At 41.2% G+C, this 22,392-nt stretch overlaps 1 protein-coding gene across 1 annotated transcript; it reads left to right on the top strand.

Annotated features, from left to right (window-relative positions):
- The first annotated feature begins 543 nt into the window (after window positions 1-543).
- mmp9 (matrix metallopeptidase 9) lies at window positions 544-15,969 on the top strand. The gene is made up of 13 exons (XM_078555408.1): window positions 544-723; window positions 3,106-3,335; window positions 4,078-4,226; window positions 4,995-5,135; window positions 5,383-5,556; window positions 6,002-6,175; window positions 7,198-7,371; window positions 9,764-9,919; window positions 10,011-10,179; window positions 10,855-10,991; window positions 11,818-11,974; window positions 12,488-12,585; window positions 14,419-15,969. Exons 1-13 carry the CDS (start codon window positions 598-600, stop codon window positions 14,523-14,525), a joined length of 1,992 nt encoding a protein of 663 aa, XP_078411534.1. The 5' UTR covers window positions 544-597; the 3' UTR covers window positions 14,526-15,969.
- Window positions 15,970-22,392: the final 6,423 nt, after the last annotated feature.

Here is a 22,392-nt window from a genome sequence, read left to right as displayed (position 1 = left end):
GTGGAGCAGGGAACAGGACACCATTTATAAAAAAATAATTCCAACACCTCACTAGGACATCACATTTTACCTGCTGGGATTACTGTACATGAAACGTAATTTTTGTTAAATATAAATATGTTTTTTAAAATGCACCAGTTTTTCATATGAACTTTACTCGTACAATATCAGGGGTTAGTAACCATTGATGCTTACACACAAAGTGAATGGAGCATTTGAGGCGCTGTAACCGACAACTTTTACATTGTCGTTAATGCAAATGGCAAATGGTTATCGCCTTTTGGTCGCTACGAGAGATTGTTCATGTTTAATCCTGGTCGTTGTCAGTGGTAGGGGAGAGGGCGGAATTAAATAATTGACTCAAATGTTGCAAGAGCAAGGCTGACCAAAAATATTTTGAACATTTCACTCCCTTGGCTCAGAGCCCGGTTTTCTCACCAAGGAAGGTAATGAATCATTCTGTTTTGATTTTAACCGAGTCATTGGCCTGTGATGTCAGTGGCACTGTGTGTATATATACAACCCATTCCCCAGCACAAAGATACAGAAGCCTCTCGAGAGCCAGGTACTCCAGTTGTGCTTTCTGTTGCTCTCAGAATGATGCTGATACGAGTTGCCTTGAGCGTGGCTCTGCTGGCACAGAGCTCCTTCAGTGCACCTATCACTCCGCTATTTGTAACGTTCCCTGGGGAACAGAACATGACTGACTCCGAAATGGCAATGGTAAGGCTGAAACCAATTTTTGTTTTGGTGTGATTCTCCCTTTAGTTAACACTTTTAGGAATGCGGCTGCAATTTCTTCGCAAAGAAAATCCAGAACTGACATTTGAAAGAAAAAAATTAGAGGAACTGGAAATGTGCAGAGGATCAGGAAAGAAAATGACTTCATCAGAAGTCCACAGTCAAGTGGAAGTGCTCATCAGTAAACCTGACCGAAATAACTGACCAGCGAAAAGTGACAGGGAGAGGCAAAAGAGGCAGCTGATGGGTTTAATGGCCTGTAGTGGTTTTTTTAAATGTTGTAAAGAAGTGTTGTATACTGTACAAAACCTGTTCCATCAGACACACCAAAAGGATGGGTGAGACAAGGGAATCAGTGCAGTCTGAATGGAGATAAGAGCAGGGATATTGGGTGCACAGCTAGGGTCTGGAGATGTTGAGTCCGTTTTCTAACAAGAAGGCTAAAGAACTCAGATGAAGTGATTTAGTTCAGCCCTCTGGCCATCGGGACATTTTTTAAATTTCATAGAATCACGCAGAAAGTAGAGTACAACAACAGGCCACGCGGTCTAATAATGGGTCCATGTCGGTGTTTGTGCTTCACATGAGCCTCTTCCCATTACTCTTCATCTGACCCGATTACATAACCTTTTATCCAGAATTTCAATCTGAATGGCAATAAAGATGCGAATTCTAAAGACAGCTCCACGGAGATAAGTCATCTGAAAATAGAGGTGGTATAGCAGCCTTGAACCATACAAGCCAAAATATTTCTGATTTGATCTCTGTCCCTACTAAGTTAGTTGATCTCAGCTGAGTAGCAGTTGGGACTCTACAATTAGCCTTTGCACCCTTAATTTAGGCTAAGGTTCCTGTTCCTGATTGCTACCTGCCAACTCTTGTTGAAAAAGGCCCTATTGTGCGGTTTCAGGTGTGACATGATCTGAGTCACTGTTGTGTCTCCCGCTCACTCCTGAACGCCAATGGGAGAACTGTCTTTATTTAAGCTCCCCGCATGAGATTCCACCTTGAGGAGAGGAACAGGAAAAAAGAGGAAAAAAATGTTCTGGAGGATGATGGCAGCTGAGTTATACTTGGCTGTAGTGATCAGCTTCATTAGTTAAATTAGAAAAATCCAAAAATACAAATGTGGTTTTCTAACAGAAAAGCTGAGGATTGCACAAGGCTCTTCAATGAGGTCCAGGAATTATATTATGAAACAGATTGTATCATAGTCACTCATTCCAGCCATTCAGTAATTTAGACTTCATTACATAATTTGTCATTTGCATGCTTTGGTTCCGAGCGGGATTCTTTCCCGAAGTTACAGATGGATAGTTTGGTCAGTAATTCCGAAAATCAAGCTGCCTTTTTTTATAATTGCATTGTTAACATTCTTCAGATTTAATTGGACACAACATGACAAGGACTCTTAAAACAGCAAAAACCTTGAATGTCCGGAGTCTTGTTCGGAGATAACCTGTAAGCCAGGTTTAAAATGATTTATATTACACTGTGAGATTTGTGCGAGCACAACTGGGTTCTTCCCCTTTGGTCCTGCACAGGCAGCTGCAACCTGGAGGCTAACCTACTTAGATTTGAGTTGGCCAGCCAGCAGCTTGGATCAGGGCCCGGTGGTGCTGGGACAGGCCTCACTTGGAATAAAAGCAATCTAAGTGGACCTCCTTCACAGCTCCCCTGACGGCTGAGTTGCTACGTGGACTGTCATGTGTTGTGCTGACACCTACTGATCAAGAAGGTTTCAAATTGGGCTGGCAATAGGAGGTACTATGGTTTGCACCGTTACTTCAAACGAGAGAGGTGAAAAATCAATAAATATTCCCATTCTTGGTCACTATCTAGTAACTGCTGCGAGAAAGTTTATATATGTGCATTGTGTGCTTGCATGTGAGCATGTTTGTGACTGCGTGCCAGTCCGAGCTGTTCCCTTCAGGAGGGGAAGCTCCTGAAGAGGTGAATAAAAGAAGACGTGACTCCAGTATAAAAGCAAAATACTGCGGATGCTGGAAATCTAAAACAAAAACAAAAGTACCTGGAAAAACTCAGCAGGTCTGACAGCATCTGAGGAGAGGAATACAGTTAACGTTTCGAGTCCGAATGACCCTTCATCAGAACTACTGTAGTTCTACTACTACTGTAGTTCTGATGAAGTGTCATTCGGACTCGAAACGTTAACTGTATTCCTCTCCTCAGATGCTGTCAGACCTGCTGAGTTTTTCCAGGTACTTTTGTTTTTGCGTGACTCCAGTGTTTGATGTTCAATAAAGTAAACACCATTCAGTATTAATCCTTGTGCACCAGCCTGGCTGATATCTAAGCTGACAATGGATGCGTAACCTTTTTTTGGTCTTATTTTTTTCACAGAACTACTTGCAGAGGTTTGGGTACCTAAATTTAAAACGCTCAAACATTGCAATGGTTAGCCTAAAATCAGCCATCACAAAGATGCAGAAAACCCTGGGGCTGCCTGAAACAGGAGAACTGGATAAGACCACGTTCAGTGCCATGAGACAGCCTCGGTGCGGTGTTCCTGATGTACTTAACTACAAGACATTTGATGATGAAAAATGGAAGCGTAACAATTTGACTTACAGGTGAGCACATAATAATGACGGCGCTTAAATTCAAGGAATTGGACATCAGAAATGAGGATGTTCTATTTTAACTAATTGTCCAAAGATGTCATTGAACTGAAACTGTAAAATTCCCGTGGTTTCAATGAAATGTGCGTGTGTTAAGTTAGTTTCATAGTATAAGTTACTCTTGAGCCTGTGGGCAACCATAATTGTCGGGAGGGGAAATAAATTGTGCAACTGGCAATAAAATGGTTGGGTAGAATTTAAGTGAAGATCGGTATTTCAGCAAGGCTGCAGCATGTAAGATGGTGCTGCTTTCAAACCTACTGTTATGGTGCGCCACAACAGCTCCTCCAGGGCTGTACCAGCTAGGATGGCATTGCTGCTGTGACCATTCAAAGTGATGCGCCTGTAATGTCCAGTGGGCACTGTCACAAATGTTGGCATTGCTACTTTCCCATTCTGTATGGGATACCACATTTATTCAGCTGGAGATGTACAGTTACAGTGCTATGGCGGGTTTTTCTCATTTATATTGTACAGCATAACATTACTTCAGACCATACCACCCTGGATGTCACTGTAAGGTAAAAGTACAAGACGGGCCTTGCAGTGCTTCCGTGGTTTACTGGAACCAAATAAGCATAATTTAATTAATCTTCCATGGTTTTCCTCCTAAGTAGCTTGAGATCTGGAGTATAGTTGTGATGTTTTGTTGCTAGCTTTGAATACTATTCCTTTGAATCGTATTTTTCCCCAGAGTTATGAGCTACACTCCTGACTTGGACCCACTTGTTGTTGATGATGCATTTGCTCGCGCACTTAAATTGTGGAGTGATGTCACGCCATTAACATTCACTAGAATCTACAGCGGGGAAGCAGACATCATGATTCAGTTTGGAAAACAATGTGAGTAAACAGACACAATATCATCTGAAGAGTTCCCTTCTTAATTAATATTCGGGTGTTCTACCCTCCTTCTCTACGTCTCCCCAATCTGATTTTTTTAATTCATTCGTGGGATATGGGCATCGCTGACAAGGTTAGCATTTATTGCCCATCCTTCAATCTAACGGAGTGGGCTCGCTTAGCGATTTCAGGGGGCAGTGAAGAGTCAACCACATGGCTGTGGGTCGGGAGTCACATTTAGCCCAGACTGGGTAAAGACAACATTTTCCCCTCTGAAGTAAGTTAATGAACCAGATAGGTGTTTAAAGCAGCCACATTCACCTTTACTGACAGTAGCTTTTAAATTCTGGTTTTGTTTAATTGAATTTAAATTCCCCAGCTGCCATAGTGGGATTTACACTCATGCCTCTAGATTATTAGTCCAGACTGCTTCATTACAAGTCCAGTGACATAACCACTATGCTACCACACCTCTAATAGTATTGTGTCAATGTAGGCAAAGGGACTAAATTGCTTAAGTTTTCTTCCTCAGTCCAGCAGAGAAAGGTTCATTTCGCATGAGACAAGCTAAAGAATCTTGGCAGAACAGCTGAAATGTATTGGCTGGTTATTTGAATACTAACTCAAACGTTGCTGGGTCAACCTAAGATATAGATACAAGGGTGATTATTTTCCATCTGTCACTGAGCTTGTTTTAGGGACTTAGGGATTTCTAGATCTCTGCTCACATTTACATTGTTAATATGTTTCAATTCTTTTTGGCTCAAGGGCATGGAGACCCATATCCATTTGATGGGAAGGATGGTCTCTTGGCACATGCCTACCCACCAGGCGAAAACGTCTATGGCAGCCTGCACGGCGATGCACATTTTGACGACGATGAATTCTGGACCTTGGGGAAAGGAGCAGGTAACAAACATTGAATGCGATGAATCTGCAAATACTTTTCCGCTGATTTATGTAAATTACCAATCAATAGACTGCCTGTCCTGTCTCTTCACACTGCAGCTATCAGGAATGATCACTTACCGAAATGTAACTTTTGGGAGGGGAGACTCTTAGGGATCATTTCTATAGTTTTTTTTCTTGAGAAATGTGTTTCTATAGCGTTTGGTCTCCACTTTTCGTCCTAATGTTTTACACTTTCTCCCGGCAGCAGTTAAAACTCGTTACGGCAATGCTGATGGAGCTTTCTGCCATTTTCCCTTTACATTTGACGGAAAGACATACAAGGCTTGTACCGCAGATGGGAGAGAAGATGGGCATATCTGGTGTGCCACGACCGCAGACTACAATAAAGACAAGAAATATGGATTCTGCCCACATGAATGTAAATCGTTGTCCTTTTATTTTTGATATGACATGCTCCTTGCTAATGTTTGCAGCGTTGCCATTGGTTTCCCGCCTCAATTTTTAATTCGGATTTCCATTCCAACTGCTGACAAGTTCATCTGTTGTGAGGCAGTTTGAACTGGCATCAGGAGTATTGGTTGGGATAAAGTTAATTAAGGAACCATTCCAAGTCACTGCTCTGTGACCTTGCTGTACAGTCCATGTATGTGGATGGAGGCATCAGAGGTCAATAGATACCAGTGAAATGGCCTTCAGAAGAAAACTGAAGGTAAAATTAAATCTTGAGCTCCTGGACCAATTCAAGACTCGCAGTATCATTTAATCAGCTTCCAAATACCATTCTCCTTGTATCATAGTGCCATAAATTCAGTTTATTCATTGCATTTTTTTAAAGTTTCTGTTTTCTCTTCACTTTTGTTCAGTGTTATACACCATTGGCGGCAACAGCGGAGGTTTGCCTTGTGTGCTCCCCTTTGTATTCGACGGCGAGAGTTATGACAAGTGCACAACTGAGGGACGTCAGGATGGTTACAGGTGGTGTGCCACGACCAGCAACTTTGACGTGGATAAAAAATATGGCTTTTGCCCCAGTAGAGGTAATTATTCACATGGGGTTTTGTCAAACCAGATAGAATGCAATATATAGCCTGATTTGGCTAAAGAAACAGTGATGGAAAATTTTCTTTAACAAATTAGTTGGTTCCAGAGGCTGGGTGAGACAGTAGGCTGTGATGCTAGCAATGGTAAAATAGCCAATGACAGTTGATGTCTGGGCTTATAAACAAAGTGCCACTTGGCTTAGGCATGGTGAGGTGCTGATTTCCTTGGAATGGTTCCTCAGCGTGGGTCAGCACCTACCAAGAGATGGAGAGAAAATTAACAAATAATCACATAATCACAGAATCACACAGTGCAGAAGAGGCCCTTTGGCCCATTGAATCTGCACCGACTGGTGCATATGGACATATGGATTGTTATAAAATCGTAGATTGTTTTAAGCACAGATGGAGGCCATTTGGCTTGTCACGTCCATATCACCTCACTGCAAGAGCACTCAGCTAGTCCAATATACTCCTCCACCTTTTCCCGATTGCCTGCTTATCCAATTGCCTTTGAAAGCCATGAATGAATGTTCCTCCATCATGCACTCAGCCAGTGCAATCCAAACCCTAACCACTCATTTGATAAAAATGTTCTTTTGCCATTCACCTTATTTCAGTTTACTCTGGTTTTCAATTAATTCCAAATACCTGTCTTATTTTTCTTGCAATGAGATCTCTGACTTGAAAGGACATTGGAAAAAGGGTCAATATGAGAAAATGCTACCCGGCCCATCAAGCTTGACCTTCCAGCACTCCAACTCACCTAATATAATGCCCACTGAATCTATATTCTCTGAACTCTTTGACTCCATTATCTTACCTAGTAGATTATTCCAAATATTCATGGCCCCTTGAGTAGAGATTTGTTTTCTGCAATCTGATTTAAATTCATTTTTCACTTATTTACATTTATGTCCTACTGGCTTGATGGATTTTGAAGTATTATTTGGAGTTCAGCACTTGGTACTGACCTTATCTCTAATCCTCCCTCACGGTACATAATTTTTTTCTTGCAGCCGATGCTGTGGTTTCTGGAAATTCTGATGGAGAGCAGTGTTCATTCCCTTTCATATTCCTTGGCAAAAAATATGATGCATGCACTACCGACGGCAGAGTGGATAAGCAGCTCTGGTGTGCAACCACCAGCAACTTCGATGAAGACAAAAAGTGGGGTTTCTGTCCCAATGCTGGTAAATATGGTCATTTTTTCATCTTTTTGCCAATGCTTGTTTTCTTTCATATCATTGTTCTGTGATAATTAAAGTAAATGTGTTAATTTAGTAATCAAGTAGTTGAACTCTTAAAGCCCAATTGTACAGTTTCATGTTGAAATCCTTCTTAAAGTTAGGCAAGTCTTGGCCGACTTAGTCATAGAGTCATAGAGGTCCACAGCACGCAAATAGGCCCTTCAGCCCATCGAGTCTGTGCCGGTCAAACAAGTACCTAACTATTCTAATCCCATTTTCCAGCACTAGGCCCATAGCCTTGTATACCATGGATTGCAAGTGCACATCCAAATACTTCTTAAATGTAATGGGGGTTTCTGCCTCTACCACACTTTCTGGCAGTGAGTTCCAGATTCCCCACCCTTTGGGTGAAAAAGTTCTTCCTCACATCCCCTCTAAACCTCCTGCCCCTTACCTTAAATCTATGCTCCCTAGTTATTGATCCTTCCACCAAGGGGAAAAGTTCCTTCCTGTCTACCCTATCTATGCCCCTCATAATTTTATATACCTCAATCAAGTTCCCCCTCAATCTCCTCTGCTCCAGGGAAAATAACCCCAGTCTATCCAATCTCTCCTCATAACTAAAACTCTCCAGCCCAAGCAACATCCTGGTAAATCTCCTCCGCACTCGCTCTAGTGCAATGACATCCTTCCCATAATGCAGATTCCAGAACTGCACGCAATACTCTGGCTGTGGTATTTTATACAGTTCCAGCATAACCTCCCTGCTCTTATATTCTATGCCTCAGCTAATAAAGGCAAGTATCCCATATGCCTTTTTAACCACCTTATCTACCTGTCCCACTACTTTAAGGGACCAGTGGACATGCACACCAAGATCCCTCTGATCCTTGTGTATTCTCATGCCTTGTTTGTCCTGCCCAAGTGCATCACCTCACACTTATCCAGATTAAATTCCATTTACCACTGATCAGCCCGTCTGACCAGCCCATCTATATCCTCCTGTAATCTAAGGCTAACCTCCTCACTACTTACTACCCCACCAATTTTTGTGTCTTCCGTGAACTTACTGATCAGCCCTCCTACATTCAAGTCTAAATCATTTATATATACCACAAACAGCAAGGGACCCAATGCCGATCCCTGTTGAACCCCACTGGACACAGGCATCCAGTCACAAAAACACCTCTTGATCATCACTCTCTGCTTCCTGCCACTCAGCCAATTCTGGATCCAATTTGCCAAATTGCCTTAGATCCCATGGGCTCTTACCATCATTATCAGTTTCCCATGCAGGACCTTATCAAAAGCCTTGCTGAAGTCCAAGTAGACTATGTCAAATGCATTGTCCTCATCTACACACCTGGTCACCTCTTTGAAAAATTCAATCAAATTGGTCAGACATGACTTCCCCTTAACAAAATCATGCTGACTGTCCTTGATTAATCCCCGCCTCTCCAAGTGTAGATTATTTCTGTCCCTCAGAATTGCTTCCAATCCCATTGAAAGATGGGCCATGGCTCACCTCGCAACACTTTGAGAGATAGATGGGGAAAAGAGAACCAATGCGCATTGCTTTGTTGACTAAAATTAGACACTTGACAAACAACAATGGAGCTGCCCTTACAGAAGTATTTTGCCCCACTCTTGAGAATGATGTTATGTGTCCAGTGGCCTTTAAGAAGCAGAAGGGGAGAAGGATTTAAGTTTTCACATACACATTATATTTTTTCTCCCTCTCCCTCTCTTTATATATGTATGTATCATATATATTTACATTATATATGTATAATATATAGATCTGTATATTATTCTGGAGTTCTCAACTTATCACCTGGACCATTTAAACTGATATGTTTAATATTCCAAGAAAGATTTCCTGATGCCTCAGTGCCTAATGTGATATTCGGGCATACAACACAAGACAATATAACAGTTTCAAACTTCAATTATGCCCAAGTTGACTGGTCTCAAACAATGGGGATGGTATAGCTGACTTCAGTATCTTTGAACAAGGGAGAGGAAAAATGAGCCTTTGTTCAGCTTCTGGTCACAATCCAGTAGATTTGGCTGAAATATGTGTGTATGTGCATTATAGACAAGAAAGGATCAGTATTAGATGTGATTGCCTTACCCAAGGCCAAATGGCCTGCTAACACACACTGGTAAGGCTCACATAACGCAATATGGCCACTCGGATAAAGTGCTCAAGCAGTGGCACCATCCTTGGAATTGTGAAGCCAACGTGTGTTCTTTATATTGGAACCCACTAGATGGACCACATAGTCAGTTTTAGTCATGTGAGTTGATACTTCGATGTGAGGGAATGGGGAGAAAGGACAAATATTAAAGTAATGTTCAAAAAATTGACTAATTTATGGGTCTTCTTATGCAGGATACAGCCTCTTTTTAGTGGCAGCTCATGAGTTTGGTCATTCCCTGGGACTAGATCATTCCACTCTCAAAGGTGCTCTGATGTACCCAATGTACAAATATGAAGAAAACTTCAAATTGCCCAGTGATGACATTGCAGGAATCCAGCATCTCTATGGTATGGCTCAAAGTGTCTTGGTGAAATACTAAGTTATTTACATATTTACAGTAGTAATAGACATGCTCACATTACCTTATTCTGAACACAGGACAGAAACCTGGTCCAACAGCACCTACCTCTACAACAATGGCACCAATTTCAACAACTGGGCCTACCACAGCCTACCCCACAACCAAGCCAGTTGCAGACATTTGCAATGTGAATACTTTTGATGCAGTTGCAAGTATAAAGGGAACACTTCATTTTTTCAAAAATGGGTAAGTAATATTAACTTCAATCCATAGCTTTCAAGTTTGTGGAAGCAGAAAGAACATTTATTTTTAAGTGACATGGACATCAGAGAGAGTCCACAAAACCATAGGAACAAGAGTGGGCCATTCAACCCTTCCAGCCTGTTCTTTTCTTCAAGGAGATCATGGCTGTATCATCTGTATTGTAACTTAATTCATCCACTTAGGTTCTATATCCCTTAATACCCTTGGATAGCAAAAATCTATTATCTCAGAATTAAAATTGGTAATTGAGCTAGCAGCTGTTTTTGTGGGTGAGTTGCAAACTTCCACTACCCTTTGTGTGAAGAAATGTTTTGTAATTCCTCTTCTGAATAGGCTGGCTCTGATTTTAAGGTTATGACCTCTTGTCCTAGACACTCTTTCTATCCTACTAATTATTTCAAAATCTTAAAACTCTTAATTAAATTATCCCTCAGTCTTCTTTATTCCAGAGAAGACAGATGTAATTTAAGAAACCTCACCTCATAATTTAACACTTGGAACCCTGGTAACGTTCTGGTGAATCAGCATTGCACTCATTCCAAGGCCAATATGTCCTTTTCAAGATGCAATACCCAGAACTGCACAGAGGCCCAGTGAGGGAACACTTCAGGATCTGGAGGCTTTCACTCCAACTGAATTTATTTACACTTTTTCTAGAAATGTCTGGAAGCTTACATCAGTAAAGAAAGTTATCATCGGAAAAATTCCAATTGCAAAGCTGTGGCCAAAAGCTCCTTCCAACATTGATGCTCTATTTGAAGATATAAATGCACAGAAGGTCTACATTTTCTCAGGTTTGTCTGAATTTTTGATGAAGGATAATTCTCAAGCAAATATTTAGGCAACTCTACTAGCAAATTGACATGATGAGACAGGCCGCATATTAAGGATCAAAAGCACAGAAGAACTATTCTTCTGAGGCAGAAACTTTTTTTTAATGTTATAATATAGTTAGTTAATCCTTTTGTGGGAACAGATCAACTTAGTTTTTCATGAAATATGTATGAATAGGTTTGATATAGAATGTAGCAGAAAAATAGAGCCCTTGATAATCGTTGACCAGCGAATCTTTTAAAACAAAGCCATCTCTGAGTTAATTAAGTAACAATAAAATGTCAATTTTTAAGGTTGCCAAACATCTTTACAGCCATTTGTGGAACCTATAGTTTTCCTTCAAGATTAGAGTGTTAGCTCTTTGTACTGGCCATAAATTGTTTTTTTAATCGCCATTTGTCTTGGAACAAATGGCTACATCCAGCTATGTTAAACTGAAACTGTGCTTAAATGTAACCCCAAAAGTCTTGTCTATCTACCTGATTGCATGTAAGAGGAATTCACTTCTTAAGTGAAACATATTAGTCCAAAATTTGCTATCAGCAATGTTACCAAATGAACAATTAATGCCATTGGATTTCGCTGTTCATTCTTTTAATGCAGACATTAACCTGTTTATTTTAAATGAGTTGGTACCACCACTTAAGGAACAAACAGAGGAATGTTACATTAGTTTTTTATATTCATTTGTTGCTGACGGTCATTTCTAAGCTAAGTAAGTTAAAACTGTTCCTTACCATTGCAATCAGTGGAAACTAAACTGTCCCTTTTTATCTCCTCCTACAGGGAGATCATACTGGGTATTTTCTGGCAAGAGTCTTGAGTCGGGCTATCCCAAGGACATCGGCAAACTGGGCATTGATACCAGTGTTGAACGAATATTCGGTGCAGTTATGAAAGGCCAAAAGAAAGTGCAGCTCTTAGGTGGGCAGAAGATTTGGAGGTGAGCAGAATGTGATCAGAATTAAGAATTTTAGGACTGTTACCTTTTAGGTAAATCTCAATGAGCAAAAATGGAACTTTTCTTACATTAAAGGTGTTATATAAATGCAAGCTATTGTTGTTGTAAATAACACCTTGTACTAATATAGACATTGTCACTACCTTTTACGTAATTTCCTTACCACTCTGTCTATAATATTCACCTCCCCCATGATCAGAATGAATTTAAGTATATAGGTACATGCAGCTTGGGAAGTAATGTAAGATACTGGGTCCTCGCAAGAGTTGCAGTATTGCAGAGAAGCTTTACCTGTTGAGATGTATAACCACGTATTCACAGAGTATCCGTTCTTTGGCAGGGGGAGACTCGGTGGTGCAGTGAATTAATATAACACGTTATTTCTGCAGAAGTTTTTAGCAAAAATTGCAAGTGATACTTAAAGATTTATGGCACTTGTAAATGGAACATTTACACTTGCACTGAACTTAACAGTGTTTTTAATCTGACATTTAGGCTCGATATGATGACACAGAAAGTTGATAGGATCAGCCCGATTGATCGTACTTTCCACCATGTGCCTATTGATGCTGATATTGTATTCAGGCACAAAAGTAAGTTTATCAGACATGTTACAGCTTTCAATGCCAAATAGTGTTGATTGGCCACACCCTTTTGTTTAGCCAAATATGTTAATCGTAAAAGAAGTTACACGCGATATATAACGGGAAGATGTGCAGTTTATTGTGTGATTTTGTGCTAAAACATAATTAGACATCACAGGCAGTACAGTGTCTGGTATAGCAGTCTTTGAAATTGCTATAGCTCCTTGATCTTTGTTCTACTTGTTCTCTGTTTTAAGAGAAAATAAGTAAGTACCACTATGGGTGGAATTTTATGGCCCGGTCACGGCAGGAGCGGGGCCATAAAATGCAACGAGAAATTCAGAAGTCCATTGACTTTGGCGGGACCATAATATCCCATTGGCATAAAATTCCGCCCTATGTCATGAAGGTGTTGAGTAGGTTCCTGTTTTAAGCGACTAAACCTGTTGTCCACAATTGGTCTGTGAGCCACATAGATTCCTTAGGCTCTAGCAATCCAGCCTATGAATTTTAGGTAACTTGATTCTAGTTGCACTGGTACTTCTTAAACATTGGTTGTGTTGTGTTGCCTTGATGTCATGGGGCTGGTGGTTTAGAGAAGGTTACCTTATTGCTGCTACCTCATTAGTGGATAAATCCCAACTCAGAACACCAAGATCTGCAGTTTGATGTTTCTGTAAATTCATGGGAATGTTAATTTTAACTGTGTATGCGGCCCAGTATACTACATGGCATATGCCTAATCACAAAAGCTCCTGAGCTCATTCAACAGATACTTGCTCTGATGTGCAATTTGACTTACAGGAATAACTAAGACTTAACCAAAAATTAGTCATACTTTTCATTGACATCATCATCAAATCTTACAGCATGGAAGGAGGCCATTCCATCCATCAGGCCTGTGCTGTCTCTTTAAATTATATATCCAATTAGTCCCACTTCCATGCTCTTTCCCCACAGCTCGTACTTTTTTTCTGTTATATATAGTATATATCCAATTCATTTTCAAAGTTATTATTGAATCTACTTCAATCACCCTTTCAGGCAGTACATGCCAAATCAGAACTTGCTACACAAACCTTTCCTCCTCAGCAGTTATCTTATCTCTGTATTATCTCGTTACTGACCCTTCCACCAAACAAAACAAGTTTTCCTCACTTACTCTGTCAAAAGCCCTCCTAAATTTGAACATCTCTTTCAAATTTTCTCTTAACGTTCTCTGCTCAAAGGACAAGAATCCCACATTCTCTAGCCTCCCCTCACAACTGAAGTCATTTAGCATTGGTGCAATTGTGGGAAATCTGCTTCCAGTCTCTCCAAGGTCTAACAGGCAATCAAATGAAGACTATTCCCTACTATTCATTTGAAGCATATAATACCACTCACTGATATCACCCAGCACTGGTTACTGGTTATTGATGCTGTACAGCAGTTTGTTAGCTATTTGGAGACAAATCTTATCAAAGTTATGAATAATTGTCCTTAGACTTAGCACATCATGAAGCATATGTACCTCAGGGCTTTATATTCTGTAGGTGATTAGATAAATTCACTGATCTTATTCTCTTTGAGATTATCCCAAAAGAAGAGCTAGTCAAAGAATTGGGGCTAGAGCTGCTGTCATATTTCTGATGTAGGATCACTGAATCACTTACATCAAAAATATTTTTACAGCTGAGAGTCTGATAATGACACTACAGTGGATACAGCATATCATTGTATAGTGGTGGGACAGGGCTGAGGGTGCTGGAAACAGTAAACAGAGAAAAGTCATATAAGTACACAATGTAATCCTTTGCCCTGTGAGATGATCCATCAACTTTCTAATTCATTCTCTTTCAGAGAACATCTACTTCCTGCAAGGAAAGTATTTCTGGAAAATGGACCAGTATTATCGGATTACTTTTGTGGGATACATCAAGAGTGACCTACTGAATTGTAAAGAATAAAATTTCAACCTCAGGTGCAACATTATCTTGAGGAAGAATTGTTGTTTAATTTAAAGTGTTTACATTATTCTGTCATATTTTGGGATCACAGTGTAATCCTTCAGTTTTATTTTGCTTTCAATTTTACTGGGTTTCAGTTTATTCTTGCAGGATAAGAAACCTGTGCCATACATTTTATCAAGGAGAGGGGGTGAAATTATAAAACCCAGTCAAATTGAATCTGCGATTGAATTAAAGGATTAGGTGATGACAGACAGTATTTTTTTTAATTCATCACTTGTAAAAGATAAATTAATTGACTTTTTGATTGCATGAGTCTTTACTCAAGCTGAGTCAAGTACCTGTTAGACAACCTAAATCTAGAATTTGGTTTGTAATGCTCACTCTACATGCAACTAATGTTAAGTCACATCAGTGTGACATTCTGTGTAAGGCATGCACGTGAAGCAGATGCAAATCCATGTAGATTCAATACAAGTTATAAAGAAGGCTGCACTCCAGTTGTCACTGGAATACTTTTACTTGTTGTGCTATTATGTGACATGTAATGGGGTTGGCTGCAACAGAGTGCAAGAGGGCTCAAATATGTCTCTTAAAGATAATGGGAAAAAACGTTATCCCAACCATTTTTTGTATTGTTTACTGCAAATACGGATACTTTTTATATCTTATACAAAATTTATTATTTATTCTAATTTCTATGTTTATTTTTTTCTACTTGGGGAGTTTTGGATAGATCTTCCTAGGGTGTTTGGCAATGCAGAGTTCCAGCTGTTGATCGGTATAATGGACAGATGCATTGCAATGATAGTCATGCTGTTTGTGTATTTCACTGGTGCTGCTCCCCATCAGTGTGTTTACAACCATTGTCACTTCCACCAATCATGCCATCAGATAGATGTTTTAATAGTATTTCTACCAACTAACAATGTAGCTTGATAATCACTGCTTTGCCACGATTGCACTGAACTCGGGAAGAGGCCTTAATCATATAAACCTCCATCTCGACATCTGAAGGGATCTCCTTGTATAACTCACGTTGGCTGTTGGATTGTAAAAGTTTAATATTTGGATATTGTTCTCTCTCAACACTGATTCTCATCTCAGCACACAGAGGTCAGGATAGCATAGACCAAGATCTTTTGATCCATTGTTTTTGAAGCTTCAAATGTAGCTTTCCTTTAGCACAATAGTGTTATTAAATGTTAATCGTGTCCATTTAGTTTGCTTATCTAAATGGTCCTGACGTTTTATGTATAGTTATATTTGCGTTTCCCTTTTACATGCTATTACTGAGTTTAACATCCCTTGGTATGTAAAAGAACTTCCAAATATTTTTATGCATTTTTAATATGAATTAATTTAAAGTTTAAACAATGTAATTGAAATTAAATTATAATTTTGAATGCTTATCATCTAATAAACTGCTTGTTGCACGTCACAATGTGTTTTTCTTGATGATTGTGTGCGTGAATCATGATGCATATTCTCCAGACCCGAACCCATCACTATTTCCAATTTACCTCTTTTGTTTAAAACTTTTTTTCCCTTTACCCCTCCAAGATCCTTCTCCTATTGTCATGCCTCCTTTCACTTCTCCACTCTCAGGTACTCTGCCCTCCCAATTACCTACTCCAATCTTCCAATACTCCTTGACCTTCCTGCTCCCTTACTGCTTTCCCAAGCTTGACTCTCTCTTAAGTAACTCTACAGCTTCCCTCTGTGCCTCTCTTGGCATTCTCCAAAGGGCTCATTGAGGCACATGGAGTTGGTTCCTTATGAGCAGCAATTCCATTGTCCCAGCTGACTTTCACATCAACCTTCTCTCCCAGCGCACCCTTTGGGGGCCAATCTTGCCAATTTCCTTCCCATCAAACTCACCCCTCCTACTGGTGACTCTATACACTGTTCTCTCACCAACCTTCTACACATCTCCCCCCAGAATGTCTGTTCACTTGTGAACAAAACCCTTACCATGCATAAACTTATTGTGGATGATTGCATTGACATCTTGGCCTTAACGGAAGTCTGGCTTAGGGGTGATGACACATTTTCCCCTTAACGAAACTTTCCCACCTGCCTATATCTTCTATTACTTGTCTTGTCAAGCCTATCACAATTGAAGTTTTCTACTTCACACCTTGGCCTGACCCCTTACTCTTCTGTTAACTCACCTTGTTCCACCCCTCTCATCTCTCATTCAAAGTCATGATTCTTTAATGCCCTCCCACGTAAATAAAAAATAATTATCACTAGGATATCCTTGCTGCTTATCCTTCAGTCCCTGCACTGAACAACTTCTCATCCTCAGTGATTTCAACCTACATCTCAACACATCATGTTCTGTTTCCTCTGAGTTCACTGTCCTCTTATCCTCCCTACATCTCTTCTTCCATCTAAACACCACAACCCATATTCACAGCCATCCCTTTGACCTTGCCATCTCACACGGTCTCGCTAACTCCATCAATCACAGATAAGGCATCACTGATCACTTCCTTGAATCACTCTTCAATCACATCCTCCTCCCACGCTTCATGGTAATTCGAATAATTGCATGTTGAGGAAGAATGAGTCTGAAGCTAGCCTGTACCTTAAAACAGATTTATTTCCAAGACAGCAAAATAAAGTCACAGACTCTCCCAGTTCCTCCCAGACACCCAGAGTGAACTGGTTTATATACTCTTGCAATGATTCCATAATCCTTTCCCAAATGGAAACAGCTGTGCTTAAGTGCCAACTTAAAGCATGTATTATATTGCAGCACAATTTCAACATTAATGCTCCAAACCATCCGCTTCCTTCCACGTCCACTCTGAAAAAGCTATCCCCCAATCCACTTACAACTACACTTGCAAAATCCCAACTATCTAGCCTTTAACCCTCCATTCATCACAACATTTCTGCAGCTACTGATGTGTTCAATCACACTCTCACCTCCAACTCTGATGCCCTAGTCCCCAATAGAACCATTACTCACTCTCTCTGTGGTCATTCCCACTGGTATGGACATTCTCTGCTCTCTCAAATCCAAGGGATGCAAAGTTGAAAGGATATGGCAGACAACTGGTTTAGATATCCACTTCCAGATGTGGCTGGACCACATAAAACACCATCCAGGTCCTGCTCTTGTCTGCTAAAACTCATCATTATCCAAGGATCATCCAGAAATACAAATATAACCCCAGCTTCTTCTCTCAACTGCAAACCATCTTCTCCAACCCCACTTCCCTGACTCCTCCACCCTAAACTCCAACAGTGTGTGCAAGGAGCTCATGGACTTCCAGGTTTCCCAACCAATAAGCACAAGTAGATGTGATGATGACCCATATTAGTTTATTTCAACTTAACTATTTAAAGAAACCTTGCTTGGATAAAACTTGAAAACATACAGCATGAGTTAAAACTTAGCCAGTGTCTGGAACAATGAGCCAACAATGTTGTAAGACATCACTGTGCTTAATGGATTCCTCCCTAGAAATGATGCTGCAGGCAGTAAGGGTCCGCAGATAGATTCTGTTCACTGCTAACAGGAGGAAGCAGCCTGCCACCAAGGACAAGAAAGCATGGTTGGAAGTTGCGAAAGAGGTCAGCAGCAGGAATGTGGTGCCTTACTACTGGATGCAGTGCCACAAGAGGCTTAATAAATTAATCAAAGAAGGAAAGATGAGTGGCATGGCACATTCAAGTATGTCCAGGTGCACATCTTACCCCAACACCTCTCAGTCTGCCTTCTCAAGTCTACTCCTACACATCACTTCTCATAACAGCTTACCTTGCAGGGACATCCATCTCTCTTTGCACAATGATGACTTAGCACCTTAACAGTTCTAGTTCATTTCTTTCAGCTCCCATAGACTATTCAAGCATCCTGCAGAGGGTGATGAAAGAGGAGGAGGTGTCTCAAACATCACAAGTGAGCAGGAACACATGCTGGAAGCAGGTACAGCGTGGGGACTCCTCAATGGAGGACCAGGATCCTCCAAGTTCTGCTCAGCTGAATGCAGATGCTGATCTTCAGGGACCATCAATGAAGAGGACAATTCTGGAGTGGCAGCAGAAAATGTATGAGTTTCTAGGTGCATTTTACATGATTGCACAGAGATAGGTGGAGTTTGCCTTGATATCTCAGGTCCTCCTCGCACTGATTTCTACTCCATGGAAGAAGTGGCCATCAGCATGGAGCATCAGGTGCAGCAGGCAACCAAGTGAATGCTTCCCCTTACCAATTGCCTACACACTCAGAATGCTACCCTAAACAGGATTGTGGTTGCTCTGTTCAATTGTTCAGTATTTGATCATGTGTGTCTAATGACTCTAGTGTTCTATGTGCTGTTAGTCAAACCTGAGTGTGGTTACTAGGAAAGGAGAGATTAAAAGCAAACAGTAAGCTTGTGGCTGCTGTAGACCTTTTAGAAGCATTGTAAATAAAGTCCTTGTTCAGACACAGAAACTGGTGTCATCTCTGCGTATCTCAGAGGAATAAAACACAAAGTAGCAAAGTGCTCTTCAGCTATTGGCTGGGAAAGAGGCATGGGTGGGCCGTGACAGGGAGAATGGAGAAAAGGAACATGGTGTTGCAGCCATTGCTGGGGAGCTCAAGGGCTCAAATACCCAGAATAATTCTGCCAAGAGCATCTGATCAATCAGGACAGAGATCTGAGCAACCTGTTTCTAACAGTGCTGAATCCATGGGCTCTATGCCACATAGCAGTAGCAGAGGAAGGAAGAGTAAGAAATTGTAGTTGCACACAGATATTGTCATAAAAATGGAATACCTATGGGCATATTGAACTTTTTAAAGAAGACCTGTTTTTTTTTAAATGTAAGAAAAGACACTGATGGCTGATATTGTAAAGTGACCACTTTCTGGAAAATTCCTATGTGGATTATACTGACAAACTTGTCTGAGGGAAAAGGAATTTTGCACCTGAAGAGGTGTCAAGGCCCACTTTATACTGAGACCCTTGAAAGAAGGTGTGGAAAATACAAAAGGCTGGGCTTTAATCCCTGGTGTTTGGGGAGACAATGGAGACTGTTTCCTACACCTCATCAGAAATCCAAAACCCCATCTCCTGTTGATTTACATCTCAGGATGCATAAAAAGTTCTGAGATGAAAGCAAAACAGGCTGTAGATGCAAGACATGCCTATTTCCCCCTCCCAGGAATACACAGGAGAAATGGGTTAAAATTGGCTGACGACCATTGTTTTGGCAAGTGGCAGAGCAAAAGAACAAAGAAGCAAGAAGGACCTCTCTCTGTCTCTGTCTTTCTCGCTGAAGACAAGTGCCTTTCAGGAAAACAGAGAGAAACAAGAACTGTCTTCAGTCACCCTTGCAGGCTCAGGCAGGCAATCTCTCTCTCTCTCTCTCCCTCTCTGTCTCGCTGGAGACAAGTGTTTTAACAGGGAGAAGCAAACAACAGGGAGGAAAGGGCAGTCACTCCTGCTGAGACACACAGGTCATCTCTCCCTCTGTGAACAAACCAGCAAGTGTCTCTAACACACTGCAAAACTGCCAAAGTCAGCTCTATCAAAATCGTCCAACTTAACCGCCATCTACGCCCTATGGACAAGCCAAGGACTGATTTGTATATTCCTTTTAACTTTTATTTGGACCCTTACTTTCCTTATTTCTGATCTGTGTGTTTGTGTGTTGTGTCTTTTATTACTTTCCTGAAACAAACCTTTGTTGCAACCAACTGAAGAGGTGACTGAAAAGGGGAGCCAGCTCTTTCCTCCTTACCCAGTCATAACAAAATTGGGGATCTTGTCCGGGATCATAACAAAATGCATTTGCATGTTTAACATTGTGTTAGATTGTGAATTTTCTGTTCAATTTTTCTGTACAATAGAATTTATTTGTTTGCTCTATTTCCCTGTATTCATTCTTGCCTGCTGCTTGGCAAGTGGCCTTCTGCCCTGAAAAGAATAATAAGACAAGTGTTAAAGATGAGCAACAGGTGATGGTGAAAGGGATTAATTGTTGATTGTGGGATTGCTTTGTGCTGGGGTGCGGGAGTGAAGTGGATGCATTGCCTCAGTCTAAATGAATCGTGACTGAATCAGGCATCCAGGGTAGCTGGGTCTGCTGGTATTGTCACTACATCACACTCCTCCTCCTGCTCGGCTGAAGAAATAGAGCATGCAGTGCCTTCCTCCTCATGGTGCTCCAGCCTTTATTGCTACACTATGCTGAGCAAAGAACAGCATATCATTGTCATCCTGGAATCCCTGGTTAGTGCATACTGAAGGGCATCCCCAATTCTCTTGAGGCACCTGAAGCACATCTTCAGCATCCTGATTGTTGAATCTATGACAACTCTGGTGTCAGGTGGCTGCTATTATAGCTCTCCTGGGAGTCATTTTCTGGAGTCCTTACTGGTGTCATCAGCCGCGTTATCAGAGGGTAGCCCTTGTCTCCAAGGAGCCATCCTCTACTCTGTGAAGATCTCAGGGAGGCCTAACAGGAACAGCATGGGGCCATCATAGCAGCTCCCTGGATATCTTACACAAACATGCAAGATGATCTTTTTGTGGTTGCAGATGAGCTGGACACTGATGGAGTCAAAGCACTTTCAGTTAACGAGAACTCCAGGATGATCTGGGGATGCCTTGAATGCCACATGGGATGATTCCTTGGACCTGTGGGAAGCCAGCAAGCGTGGCAAAGCTGGGTGCTGCTCATTCTGATGTCCTCACCAGTTGAGAAATGCACATAAGTACCTGCCCTGACAAAAGTAGCATTAGTCACCTGGGCATTTGTGGTAGGAGATTGCGAGATTCTGTGATCCCTGAAAGAAGCCAGAGGTGAAGTAATTAAAGGGCTGTGGTGACTTTGACAGACATTAGCAATGTGTGCCCACCTCATTCATTTGGCAGGAAGTCCTCTTGCAGGAAGCTCCAAATGTCTGTGATCACCTGACAGGAAAATCTGACCCTCCTGAGACACTGCTACTCAGTCATTTGCAGGAAGCTTGCTCTCTGCCTGTAAATGTTAAGGGTGTGGGTGTGGGTGTGGGTGGCGTGATGTGGGGTGCAGGAGGTTGTATCACCTCTTGTGAGCTGGAACTCTGTGTTCATTCCCACTGTCAGATGGTTGAGAAGAAGGAAGCTGTTGCTCCTGTTGGTGTCGTTGCTGCTGTGTATTTCGTTCATCATCTAAGGTCTAAAGTAAAGCCCCATAAGTGGCTCCCATGCTGAACTGGAGGTTAACAGCTGTGAAGTGTAGATCAAAGACATTAGACTCCAAAGTATTACAAATACCACCAAAGAAGTGAAAGCACATTCTCAGAACAAGCCCTGTACGCAAAAGCCTTTTCTCCTAGGCAAGGAAGCAGGTGTGAAGTCTCATTATTTAAAGCATTTCCTGCTTGTTAGTTGTTCAACCTCCTCAAATCCCACTGTCCTCTCCTCTTGATTTCCCTGGAGAGTTACTAGAAGCCCAGAAAACCCTTGTACTGAGTTAATCCTGAATTAGAACAGCTCTTAATGAGAACTTTACATACTATAATTGCCAACCCGCCTGTTCCAAAGGCATTTCCCTTGCGCAACAGATTGAACTGAGGTGAAAGGCAGACGTTGTCTGCTTGCTTCCAGACAGGCTGCCATTTTCACCCCTTTTAACCACGCACACATTCACAAACCATTCAATTAAAACTCTTCCCTTGGTGCTGCTAACCTCCTGGTTATGATGGTGCTGGAGTCCTACTGCAGTAATTTACTTAAACGTATGAGGTGTAATGTGGACTAAAATAATTGAAATGATGATGTAATTGATCCATTTTCAGCTGCATACTATGATTATAGTTATGCCTGTTATGCTGTGAGAATGTACATAAGACACAATGAGATTAAGTCAAATTTCC

Source organism: Cetorhinus maximus, chromosome 13 (genome assembly GCF_964194155.1).
Source record: "Cetorhinus maximus chromosome 13, sCetMax3.hap1.1, whole genome shotgun sequence".
NCBI classification, from domain to species: Eukaryota; Metazoa; Chordata; class Chondrichthyes; order Lamniformes; family Cetorhinidae; genus Cetorhinus; species Cetorhinus maximus.
The sequence above is the reverse complement of the archived record's forward strand: the minus strand, read 5'-3'. Positions and strand labels throughout refer to the sequence as shown.

Bases quoted from the DNA above. Each gene is read 5' to 3' on its own strand.
- mmp9 (XM_078555408.1), top strand. From the start codon at position 598: ATGATGCTGATACGAGTTGCCTTGAGCGTGGCTCTGCTGGCACAGAGC. The intron at 5,136-5,382 runs GTAACAAACATT...TTCTCCCGGCAG, and splicing joins GACCTTGGGGAAAGGAGCAG to CAGTTAAAACTCGTTACGGC. The intron at 10,992-11,817 runs GTTTGTCTGAAT...CTCCTCCTACAG, and splicing joins GAAGGTCTACATTTTCTCAG to GGAGATCATACTGGGTATTT.